Raw genomic sequence first — 13591 nt, forward strand, 5'->3', positions numbered from 1 at the left:
CGCAATACGTCCCTCCTCCTCGTGATGGACACCGGCGGGGGCGTGGCTTGGAGCTCACGAGGCGGGATTGGTTCCTTCCCAAACCCTGCCTCTTGGACTTCATTTCCCAGCAGCCCTTGCGGGGCTTGGCTTTTGTTGAGGTTGAGTCCCCGAAGGGAGAGAGGAGGGCGGAGTACAAACAAAGCAAAACAGCAGAGAGGAAACAACCAGGCACATCTTAACACCTCTCAACAGAACATTTTCCCAGGCTCAGCCAGGCCTTCAAATGCTAATGAAGGTGGTCAGTTGAAACATTCACACCTAGCTTCAGCAGGGAAGAGCTCCTTGCCCCACCCCAGCCATTCCACAGATATATAAACCCATTGTTCTAATTCCCACAGACCTCACTACCTCTGAGGAAGCTTGCCATAGATGCAGGCGAAACGTCAGGAGAAATGCCTCTAGAACATGGTCCTGTAGCCCGAAAAAACCCACAAGAACCTAAAGCTTTATTATTTTAATACATTATTATTATTCTAATAATAATGTGCTATTCTAATATATATTTTATATACATATAATATATATATATTAGAATAGCACATTATTATTAGAATATACATATACATATAATAGGAGGCCCCGGTGGTGCAGTGGGTTAAAGCACTGAGCTGCTGAGCTTGTTGATCAAAACGTCGCAGGATCGATTCCGGGGAGCGGCGTGAGCTTCCGCTGTCAGCCCTAGCTTCTGCCAACCTAGCAGTTCGAAAACATGCAAATGTGAGTATTTATTTATTATTTATTTATTTACTGTACTTGTATACTGTCGTTTCTCAGCCTAGCTGGCGACTCAACGCGGTTTACAAGATACACAATCCACAGTATACAATTTAAAAACCATAAAAAACATAATACACAATGTTGACACATAAATCACTATTCAATGCATCTCTTAACTAAAATCGTGGTCCAGTTTCGTCATCCATATTACCAATCTTTAATCATCCCATTCATTGCACCGAGTTAACCAAATGCCTGCTCGAACAGTAGATCAATAGGTACCGCTCCGGTGGGAAGGTAACGGCGCTCCATGCAGTCATGCCGGCCACATGACCTTGGAGGTGTCTACGGACAACGCTGGCTCTTCGGCTTAGAAATGGAGATGAGCACCACACCCCAGAGTCAGACATGACTGGACTTAATGTCAGGGGACTACCTTTACCTTTACTAATATAATATAGAATATTATATTATTATTATTATTATATTATATTGTATATACACATAATATTTATATTATAATGGTATGCAATATAATATTAAGATAAAATAAGGTATTATTTTAATACATTATTATTATTCTAATAATAGTGTGCTATTCTAATAATATAATGTAATATATTATATTCTATATTGTATATTCTATACGTAATATTTATAATATTATAATGTAATGCAATATAATAATAAGATAAAATAATAATAAGGTTTTAATACATTATTATTATTCTAATTTTTTTTTTGCTGTTTCAGGAGTGACTTGAGAAACTGCAAGTTGTTTCTGGTGTGAGAGAATTGGTCGTCTGCAAGGACATTGCCCAGGGTGTTTTGATCTTTTACCATCCTTGTGGGAGGCTTCTCTCATGTCCCCGCATGAGGAGCTGGAGCTGATAGAGGGAGCTCATCCATGCTCTCCCCGGATTCGAACCGGCAACCTGTGGGTCTTCAGTCCTACCAGCACAGGGCTTTAACCCTCTGCGCCACAAGAGGCTCCTATAATAATAATAATAATAATAATAATAATAATAATAATAATAATAATAATAATGTGCTATTCTAATAATATATTCTATATTGTATATACATATAATATTTATAATATTATAATGTAATGCAATATAATCTATATAAATAAAAATGTAATGTTCGTTTGTGGGATTAACAGAACTAAAAAACCACTGGACGAATTGACACCAAATTTGGATACAAGACACCTAACAACCCAATGTATGTCCTTCACTCAAAAAAATTGATTTTGTCATTTGGGAGTGGTAGTTGCTGGGATTTATAGTTCATCTACAATCAAAGAGCATTCTGAACCCCACCAACGACGGAATTGAACCAAACTTAGCACACAGTCCTCCCCCAAAAGAAAATACTGGAAGGGTTTGGTGGGCAGTGTCCTTTGGTTTTGGAGTTGTAGTTCACCTACATCCAGAGATCACTCTGGACTCAAATAATGATGGATCTGGACCAAACTCTACACGAATACTCAATATGCCCAAATGTGAACACTGGTAGAGTTTGGGGAAAATAGAATCTTGACATTTGGGAGTTGTAGTTGCTGGGATTTATAGTTCACCTACAATCACAGAGCATTCTGAACCCCACCAATGATAGAATTGGGCCAAACCTCCCACACAGAATCCCCATGTGGGCCACAGCAACACATGGCAGAGGACGGCTAGTACTACTAATAATATATTATAATTATATATTTTATATTGCATGTAATATTACTAGGCAAAACATCAGGAGAGAATGTTTCTTGAACATGCCCAGATGGCCCAGAAAACTCACAGCAACCCAGTGATTTCATCCATGAAAGCCTTTGATAATACAATAATTCACAATAATGTACATTGGATGTTTTTGGTTCCACTCTCTGTGGTCATTAATCAGGATTGGACTTCAGCTTTTCACAGTTGACAGGCCTAACTCTGAGCATGCTTTCCCTCATCTCCAAAATATCAGCCACGTTAATATTTTTTAAAAATACCATACCAAGCAATCAAAAGCAGACACTCTCCAGAGAAAAACAGAATTCTTAATTCTTTATTCATAAACTTGATGCAAGTTTACAGATTGACCGTACACTGCTAAATAATTCTGCAATGAAAATGAAACTCGATAGAAGGAAGGAAGGAAGGGAAAAAAGAAAAACGCAAGCCGAGTGTGCACCCGTGGTTCTGCGTAGTCATTAGGAGATGGAAGGATCCCGTAAAGCACTCCAGGAGTTTTCTCGCCTCAGCTGTAGAAACGCAAGACTTGGCTTCTGACTTAAGGCTGCTCGAGAAGGGGTTTAGGGAGGAATCGTATGTACAACCAAATACGTGAGAAATTGGGGGGGGGGGGGGGGAGAAATGTCATCTCTATCTCACCTCTAAAAGACTGCACATTTTTAGGCCAAATATTCTCATTTTCTGGATTTTTTTTTTTAAATAATAATAATAGAACAGGACATGAGACCGAATGGTCCGAAGCCAAAAAGAAAAAGAAAACACCTTTATTTACTTATGTAAAGGGGCCAGAGCGAGCCAAGAAAAATCTGGACTTCTACAAAACACAAATGTGTACACCAGGCAAGGGCACATTTGGCCCCTCTGGGTGTTTTAGACTCCAACTCCCACCATTCCTGGCAGCCTCAGGCCCCTTCTTTTCCCGTCAGCTGCTTAAGCACTGAGCTATTGACTGCAGTCACAAGATTTAGAAAACGTCCTGCATACAAAACTGCCATTCAAGCAAATATCCAGGCTGACCTAACATTGGTTATGGGCCCAACACTCAGCTTAAGCAACTGAGAGGGGAAAAGGAAAGGGCCTGAGGCTGTTAGGAATGGTGGAAGTTGAAGGCCAAAACATCTGGAGGGTCCAAATTTGCCCATGCCTGATCTACACACTGACTTAACCATGGTTATGGGCCCAGCACTCAGGTTAAGTGGTTGTGGGGGGAAAGGAAAGGGCCTGAGGCTGTTAGGAATGGTGGAAGTTGGAGTCCAAAACATCTGGAGGGCCCAACTTTGCCCATGCCTGGTCTACATACTGACCTAACATTGGTTATGGGCCCAGAACTCAGCTTAAGAGACTGGAAGTCCCAAGTTTGCCCATTCCTGGTCTACACACTGATTTAACCATGGTTATGGGCCCAGCACTCAGCTGAAGAGACTGGAAGTCCCAAGTTTGCCCATTCCTGGTCTACACACTGACCTAACATTGGTTATGGGCCTAGCACTTTGCCCAACTTTGCCCATGCCTGGTCTACACACTGACTTAACATTGGTTATGGGCCCAGAACTCAGCTTAAGAGACTGGAAGTCCCAAGTTTTCCCATTCCTGGTCTACACACTGATTTAACCATGGTTATGGGCCCAGCACTCAGCTTAAGAGACTGGAAGCCCCAAGTTTGCCCATTCCTGGTCTACACACTGACTTAACCATGGTTATGGGCCCAGCACTCAGCTTAAGCGGCTGTGGGGGGGAAAGGAAAGGGCCTGAGGCTGTTAGGAATGGTGGGAGTTGAAGGTCAAAACATCTGGAGGGAGGGCAAGTTTGCCCATGCCTGGTCTACACACTGACTTAACCATGGTTATGGGCCCAGCACTCAGGTTAAGTGGTTGTGGGGGAAAAGGAAGGGGCCTGAGGCTGTTAGGAATGGTGGGAGTTGAAGGCCAAAACATCTGGAGGGCCCAACGTTGCCCATGCCTGGTCTACACACTGATTTAACCATGGTTATGGGCCCAGCACTCAGCTTAAGAGACTGGAAGCCCCAAGTTTGCCCATTCCTGGTCTACACACTGACTTAACCATGGTTATGGGCCCAGCACTCAGCTTAAGTGGTTGTGGGGGAAAAGGGGCTGAGGCTGTTAAAAATGGTGGAAGTTGGAGTCCAAAACATCTGGAGGGAGGGCCCAACTTTGCTCATGCCTGGTCTACACACTGACCTAACATTGGTTATGGGCCCAGCACTCAGCTTAAGCGGCTGACGTGGAAAAGGAAAGGGCCTGAGGCTGTTAGGAATGATGGAATTTGAAGTCCAAAGCAACTGAAGGGCCCAACTTTGCCCATGCCTGGTCTACACACTGACCTAACATTGGTTATGGGCCCAGCACTCAGCTTAAGCAGCTGAGGGGGGAAAGGAAGGGGCCTGAGGCTGTGAGGAATGGTGAAACTTGAAGTCCAAAACATCTGGAAGGTCCACGTTTAAACATGCCTGCTGTGGACTCTTCTTTTGATCCTCGTGGACACAAAAGCTCTACACAAATCCAACCACCAAAATGTAAAACCACACCTGATTCTGTTTTTTTGGAAAGGTAAGGCAATGACATGACAGTGACCGACCCACAGCAGTGACAGAACCAGACTCCTAAAGAAAAAGAACGATACCCCCTCAAATTTATTTCCCCTCAACTAAAACCATGGTCATGACGATGGCAACGTTTCCGTTCCAAACAATGCTGAATTGAGAGAGTTACCTGGTAAGACTTCTGATGGTTGCATTTCTCTCAAACTGTGCAACCTCCCCTTTAAGAAAGGGCTTCTGTGTTGATTCTGGGTGAGGCCTGGGTGACTTCTTCCGCCAATGGCTCTTTCCAGTCCTTTTAGTCCACAAGTGATTGCAACAACCCGTCAACAGATTCGAATGCCAAGTATTTTAAATATCTTCAAGCCTTGAGAAGGAGGGCTTCTTCGAGCAAAGGAGCGAGTGGAGGAGAACGGCAAGCGCCGATATCCGAGCGAATCATATCCCACACAGTTCAACGGGCGCTGTCTGGCGTCCAGCGGCAAGGTGACCAAAACGGGCTTCTGTCCAGCAAGAGTTCATATCCTGAACACAGCCATGGAGGGGGGGAAAAGAGTTTAATGATTCGACATTACACTTCTCCTATAGATCGTCGTTACATTTGGCAACGTTTACAAACGCTTTCGATTTTCAGCCAGGAAAATAAGAATAACACACCCACTGAACAAGACCTGGAGGAAAAAAAACCCACCTCTGTATTATCAACCTAAATTTATTTAACTCAGTCAGCTTTAAATAAAAGGTATTGCCCTTCTCCGCAGCGTGGAGGAAAAACAAAAGAGTTAAGTGCATACAAAAGTTGGCAGAGGAAAGTTCCTATTCACGGATGCTTTGACAAACCGGAAGCCGGGTTTCGAAGGCGTTGCCGTCGCGTTGGATCCCGAAAGGAGAATACAGCAAAGTCTTCTCGAACGGGTCAGTCCGCAACGCCGGGCGTTGGAGCAGAACGGCACGGCTGCTGCGTGTCCTGGACGCACCAGGCCACAGTTTATCCATTCATTGTCTATTAACTAGAGTCTTCATTATGGCTGTTATGGGGCATTCATAGCTTGAGTCTGTGTTGGAAGGACTTTTTAAAAAAATGACATTGGTCCAGGGAGAGAAGAAGTCCACAGAATTAACCGTCTTCTTTTGGAGGCGTGAACCAGCCTAAAGGGAAGCACGGAAGAGGATTATTTATTTATTTATTTTTATTTTTTAATATTTTTTTTATTGATTTATCACATTTATTACATACTATTGTATTTTGTACATCAACCTCTTTAACATGTTGTTTTATTGTTTTGCTTTGACAATTCCCCTCCTTTTTTCTTTTTTCCTTTTTTTTCCACCATAGTGCTCCCCTCCACCCGTCTCAAGCCACCATTCTTACATTTCATCTGTCCAAAATTTCATTTCTTCTTGTGACGGTAATTTTCCTTCCTTATTTTTTAATCCATTTACCACAAATCTTCCCCATACAGCATCAAAATCGCTTTGTTTCCATGTACCTTTTTTAACCTTTAATATACATGTCAATTTATCATTTGTTGCTATTTTCCATGCTTCTTTATACCACTCCTCTATTTGTATATTCATTTCTTTTTTCCAATTCCTTGCTATGAGCAGTCTTGCTATAGTTAATAAGTTTGTTATCGCTTCTTTATCCTCCTTTTTCAATTGCTTATTGTTATATAATGATAGTAAGGCTATACTAGGACTTTTATCTATTTTCATATTCATTATAATTTCTATTTCTCTAAATACTTTCTCCCCAAAATTATTTACATATTTACATTGCCACCACATGTGTATATATGTTCCTGGTTCTTGACACCCTCTCCAACAATTTACTGAGTTATTTTTATTCACATATGCTATTCTTACCGGTGTTAAGTACCACTTCCATAATAACTTGTAATAATTTTCTTTAACTCGTATCGATAAATTTTTTAAATGTCTTTGTCCCCATAGTTGTCGCCACTCTATTTCACTTATTTTTATCCCTAAATCCTCTTCCCAAATCTCCTTAAGGGTATACTTTTTATTTTTTCATCCTTCATTTCAATTAGTATCTTATAGATTTTGCTAATTATACCTCTGAAGTTTTCATGTTCTTCTACAGCCCTTCCCTTCTGTATTATTTGTTCGAATTGATTGAGTTGGCTTCCATTTCTATTATTTTTTTCCAGTTCATTAACCATTGTTCTAATTGTATACAATGAAACCATGACAATTTTATTTCTTTAAACTCTTCCAACATCATTTCCCTCTTCATTTCCACCTTCATCCAATTCCCTATCCTATCTAAATTTATTTCCCTTACCTTTTTATCCATTGCTTTTTAAAAAAAATTTGGGAATTTCTTTTCCATCACTATTGGGGTTATAATTGATCCTTCCTTTATTAACCTCCCCTTATATTTATTCCATACTTTCAGTATGTTACTCAGCATTGGGTTTCTAATTTCCCTCATTTCTTTTCTAGTAAACTGTTTAAAAATATTATTTTTATTTATTTTGAATATTTCTACCCTGCCCTTCTCAACCCCTGAGGGGACTCAGGGCGGCTTACAATTGGCAATAATTCAATGCCGCATCATAAAATACAGAATACAGAATAACAAATATAGCAATTAACATGAACATTAATAAATACTTACACTTTGATTAGCTATTGCCCATCTGGTGGCTGTTTAGCTAGCCATCTACTAATGAATACTTCGCTTAACTTATCCAAATCCTATTCCATGCCATAGTCAACATTATCGATTGTCCTTTAACCTGATTGCCCAAAGGCCTGGTCCCACAGCCACGTTTTAACCTTTTTTCTAAAGGTGAAGAGGGATGACGATGACCTAATTTCCCCCGGGAGCAAATTCCACCACCGAGAAGGCCCTGTCCCTCATCCCCGCCAAGCGTATTTGGGACACAGGCGGGGCCAAGAGCAGGGCCTCTCCAGGTGTTCTTAAGCAATGAGTCGCCCCTGGGCTGAGAATTGCGGTATATAAGCGCAGTAAGTAAGTAAGTAAATAAATAAATAAATAAGTTCCGAAGTGGGACGTAGAAGGAGATGAGTGATCACATCTCTGTATACGAACCCACACGATCCCTTCGATCATCCGGGGAGGCCCTGCTCTCGATCCCACCAGCATCGCAGGCGCAATTGGTGGGGACGAGAGAAAGGACCTTTTCGGTGGTGACCCCTCGACTCTGGAACTCACTTCCTAAAGACATCAGACAGGCTCCAACTTTGGCAGGTTTCAGGAGGAACTTGAAGACGTGGCTGTTCCAGTGTGCCTTCCCATAGCGCTTTGTCCTCCAAAGCACTTTACATTTCTTTAGGTCTGCTCGTATGCCCTTCCATAAACACCAGTATCACCTTCCGTTCATGTCCCAGCATTATTTCCAATTTTAACCTAACATTTGGCCTTCCCACTGTTTTTAATTATGTGTTGTCTTATTGATAATGTTGTTTCTTATTGTCTTTGTGTTTTTGATTGCTTGTATTGTTATTATTGCTTGTATTGTTGTGTTTGGGCTCGGCCTCATGTAAGCCGCACCGAGTCCCTTGGGGAGATGGTAGCGGGGTACAAATAGTGTTGTTGTTGTTGTTATTATTATTATTATGTTCGGACAGGTATGCTGGACCGGAGCCGTATAGGATTAGGCAAAGACACATGCGCAAGAAAATACAGACTCTGTAGACCAGTGGTTCTCAACCTTCCTCATGCCGCGAACCCTTAATTCAAATCAAATCAAATTTGTTTGCTACTTCATAACTGTATTTTTGCTACTGTTATGAATTGTAATGTAAAAATCTGATATGCAGATACATTTTCATTGTTACAAATTGAACACAAATAAGCATAGTGATTACTCACAATAACAATATGTAATAAGATGGATATTTCTAATTACAAATGAATGAAGTTTTGTCTTGAAGCATGGTGTAGCATGAATCCTATAGAAAGCAATGGTTTTAACCTGGCTCCCTATGTCTTGTATCCTATGGGGTTTGGTGCAGAACATTAGGATCCCATGGAAAAAAGTGGTTTTAAATTGGCTCATTGTCACTTGTATTCTCTCTCCTGCTCTCCTCGTGGGCCATGGCTGCTGCTGTTTTTGTGAGGCTCCAAGCCTCCTTTGACTAGAAGCTCTAAAGCCTCAGAAAACCCAGGAAGCCATTCTGTGGGGGGATGGGGCTGAAGGAGGAGTCGGTGACCCCTCAGAAATGTCTGAACAACCCCCGTGGGGGTTGCGGCCCCCAGGTTGAGAAATGCTGCTGTAGACGGACTTCTACTCCAAGGCACAGGACCAAGGCCATGAGAGTTCTTCTCATCACCCATTGGAGCCCCCAGTGGCGTAATTATTATTTATTTATTTCTATTATTAGTTATTTATTTCTAGGTGCTCTTACTGCCTATTACAGGGGAAACCAGCTGATTCCTAATCCATCTAAGTTTAATCTATGCTGACGATCGTGCCATCACCGCTCAAGCAGGGAGCTTTGAGATGGTTGAACAGAAGCTCTCAGAAGCTTTAGGTGCTCTTACTGCCTATTACAGGGAAAACCAGCTGACCCCTAATCCATCTAAAACACAGACATGTGCTTTTCACCTTAAGAACAGACAAGTATCCCGAGCTCTGAGGATTACCTGGGAAGGAATCCCACTGGAGTACTGCAGCGCACCCAAATACCTGGGAGTCACTCTGGACTGTGCTCTGACCTACAAGAAGCACTGCCTGAACATCAAGCAAAAAGTGGGCGCTAGAAACAATATCATACGAAAGCTGACTGGCACAACCTGGGGATCACAACCAGGCACAGCGAAAACATCTGCCCTTGCGCTATGGTACTCTGCTGCTGAGTATGCATGCCCAGTGTGGAACACATCTCACCACACTAAAACAGTGGATGTGGCTCTTAATTAGACATGCCACATTATCACAGGATGTCTAGTGGAGCAATAATACTGTTTAGCTGGTATTGCACCACCTGACGTTCACCGGGAAGTAGCAACCAATAGTGAAAGGACCAAGGCAGTGACATCTCCGGCTCATCCCCTGTTTGGGTATCAGCCAGCACGTCAACAACTTAAATCAAGAAATAGTTTTCTAAGATCTACAGAGGCACTCACTGGAACACCTCAGCAAGCAAGAGTCCAAAAATGGTAGGCTCAAACCCAGAGCCTCAATCCATGGCTGACACCAAGTGAGAGACTCCCTCCTGGGCACACAGAAGACTGGGTGACTTGGAAGGCGCTGAACAGACTGCGTTCTGGCACCACGAGATGCAGAGCCAACCTTCAGAATTGGCGCTACAAAGTGGAATGCACGACATGCGAGTGCGGAGAAGAGCAAACCACTGACCACCTGCTGCAATGCAACCTGAGCCCTGCCACATGCACAATGGAGGACATTTTTGTGGCAACACCAGAGCCACTCCAAGTGGCCAGCGACTGGTCAAAGGACATTTAATCAACTACTAAGCTTGCAAACTTTGTGTTTTGTTTGTTTGTTTGTTAAAAATGCAATACAACTGTTTGGTGTGTTCCTGACACGATAAATAAATAAATTTATTTCAAATATTTGTACCCCGCCCTCATCTACCCCTGAAGGAGGACTCAGGGCGGCTTATGGCTGGCAGCAATTCAATGCCCCAAATATACAACAGATAAAACAACAGTTAAATAATAAGTAAACAATAAATTAGATTAAAAACAATTTAGAATAGTACAAATAGTTCAAGTTCAACAATCAACAACTTAATCCAAAGCCAGTCCACAGTCTGTTTTCCACTGCATTGTCATCACTGCAATGGAATGAGAGTGCGGATGAGCTCCCTCTGTCAGCTCCAGCTCCCCATGCAAAGCAGACATGAGAGAAGCCTCCTCCAAGGATGGTAAAACATCAAAACATCATGGCGTTCCCTGGGCAACGTCCTTGCAATAAGCCACCTCCTCAGCTCATCAATCTTGATATTAAACCTTGGTAAGTAACTGGATTTGCAACAAATGTTAGGTACAACTACTGAATTTCCAATACTCAATGGCTCCACTTGGATAGAACCAAAGGGGACATGAGAGAAGCCTCCCACAAGGATGGTAAATCAGATTGTGGGCAACTGTACATACCAGAATATTTAATATATACCAGTATATATGCAACCAGGATATTTAAATCACAGGGTGGCTTTGGGTGTGCTTTTCGGCCTCTCTTCTCTTTGCAGTACTTACAAAAACTACGTGCTTTACCATACATACCATACATACCATTTTTTTCATGTAACTGTACTAGGGATTTATAGGACTGCTGTGCTCTTGCTAGGTTATATTGGTTCTGGAAGAAAAAAGAATCAGTTTACATATTTGTCCAAACCGTGGCAGAAATAATGCGGATAATGGGAACTGCTGGGGCAGGCCTGGGCAAAGTTGGGCCCTCCAGGTGTTTTGGACTCTAACTCCCACAACTCCTAACAGCCTACTGGCTGTTAGGAGTTGTGGGAGTTGGAGTCCAAAACACCTGGAGGGCCCAAGTTCGCCTAGGCCTGCTCTAAAGATATTTTTATATGACACGCGTTGCTGTGGCCAACCTTCCCTCCCTCTTTCTCTTCTTCTATCTCTCCTTCCTTCGCTCCCTCTTTCCTTGCTTCCTTCCTTCCCTTTTTCTTTCCTTCTCTTCTTCCTTCTCTACCTCTTTCCTTCCTCCCTTTTTCTTTTCCTTCCCTTTCTCTCCTTTCTTCCTTCTCTACCTCTTTCCTTCCTTTACTTTTTGCTTGTATCCTTCCGTCTTTCCTTCCCTCCCTCTTTCTCTCCTTCCTTCCTTCTCTACCTCTTTCCCTCCTTCAATTGCTCCCTTTTCTTCTCTCCTTCCCTCCATCCATCTCTACCTCTTTCTTTCTTTCCTTCCCTTTTCTTTTCCTCTTTCTCTCCTTTCTTCCTTCTCTACCCCTTTCCTTCCTTCCTTGGCTTTTTGCTTCCATCCTTCCTTCTGTCTTTTCTTCTTTCTTTCCTTCCCTCCTTCTTTCTCTCCTTCCCTACCTCTTTTCCTCCTTCCATTGCTCCCATTCCTTCCTTTCCTTCTCTCCTTCCTTCCTTCTCTACCTCTTTCTTTCCTTTCCCCTTTTCTTTTCCTTTCTCTCTTTTCTTCCTTCTCTACCCCTTTCCTTCCTTCCTTCGCTTTTTGCTTCCATCCTTCCTTCTGTCTTCCCATCTTTCCTTCCCTCCCTCTTTCTCTCCTTCCTTCCTTCTCTACCTCTTTTCTTCCTTCCTTCCTTCCTTCCCTTCTTTTCTGTATCATCATCTAGCTTTTGGGGTTCTTTAAGTCCTTTCCACTGTTTTTCGGGGGCGGTTATGAGTGGTGGTCACTCATTGGTCTGTTAGGGGTGTAGTGCCCAAATTTCGTGTCATTTCGTCCAGTGGCTTTTGAGTTCTGTTCATCCCACAAGTGAACGTGATCTTTTCATGTCTAGAGAAACACAAATGGGTTACCTTATTTGCTCCAAACTGGACTCTGGCTTTGCCTTTGACGAGCGTGGCATTGATCTGCATTATGACCGATTCCGTGGAGTAGGCGCTACTCCAACCCTGGAGAGGGAGAAAAAACGAGAATTGTGACACATATTCTCAGCCCAATAGGTGATTCAAAGATGTATTCTCCATGTCAAGCCAAACAATTTGAATTCACGTCCTAACTTATTTGCGGGGGGCACAATCCCCAAGGGAGGCGGAGTAGGAGAAGCAAAGCCAATCTGTACATACTTCCAAACGTTGGATGAAAAGCAACAGAACATATTTCTACCGTAGTCTCTGCAAACTTAAATCAAGAACTGTTGGTCGGCATCAAGAGGAGCCTAGTGCCTCGATTCAGGAAGTCATGCTCCCCATGCGCTATTCTGCCTTGGTTGGACCACACCTGGAATATTGTGTCCAATTCTAGGCATCACAATTGAAGAGAGATATTGACAAGAAGAGAAGAGCAAACCACCTGCTGCAATGCAACCTGGGCCCTGCCACATGCACAATGGAGGACCTTCTCACAGCCACACCAGAGGCACTCCAAGTGGTCAGCTTCTGGTCAAAGGACATTTAGCATAAGTAATATGAAATCATGGAACCACTTGATGACGCAATTGAATAATGACTTGACATGGAGACACTCATGATAATGTTTTGACAATGACTGGAATGGCGATTCGACGGACGAGACTATTTTAATGATTGTTTTATTGCTCATGGATGCATTTTAAAATTTAATTTATGTCTAATTGTAGTGTATAATTGTAATTGTTTGTACTGGCATTGAATTTTTGCCATTACTTATGTGTAAACCGCTTTGAGTCCCCCTCGGGGTGTGAAAAGCGGTATACAAATACTGTAAATAAATAAATATTTTTTGTAGAGTTTTTTATATTCTTATATTGTATGCTAATGTTTGTGACAGTATTTTATTATTGTTTTACTTGTTATAATTGTTGAGGCATCAAATTGTTGCCAATTGTGAACTACTACAAGTCACCTCTTATGCCAAATAAATAAATAACTTTGTGTTTT

General features: G+C 42.3%; 1 protein-coding gene across 1 annotated transcript in view; it reads right to left on the bottom strand.

Moving 5' to 3' along the window:
- Positions 1-2798: 2798 nt before the first annotated feature.
- The window catches only part of UBE2Q2 (ubiquitin conjugating enzyme E2 Q2), a 48140-nt gene continuing 37347 nt past the window's right edge, over positions 2799-13591 (bottom strand). Inside the window, exons 11-13 of the mRNA XM_060755717.2 lie at positions 12530-12625; positions 11312-11378; positions 2799-6207 (exon numbers count right to left, since the gene is read on the bottom strand). Of these exons, the coding sequence (XP_060611700.2) occupies positions 6176-6207; positions 11312-11378; positions 12530-12625 (195 nt within the window). The 3' untranslated portion in view covers positions 2799-6175. The remainder of the gene's footprint in view (positions 6208-11311; positions 11379-12529; positions 12626-13591) is intronic.

This window comes from Anolis sagrei, chromosome 9 (assembly GCF_037176765.1).
Source record: "Anolis sagrei isolate rAnoSag1 chromosome 9, rAnoSag1.mat, whole genome shotgun sequence".
Classification (NCBI taxonomy): Eukaryota; Metazoa; Chordata; class Lepidosauria; order Squamata; family Dactyloidae; genus Anolis; species Anolis sagrei.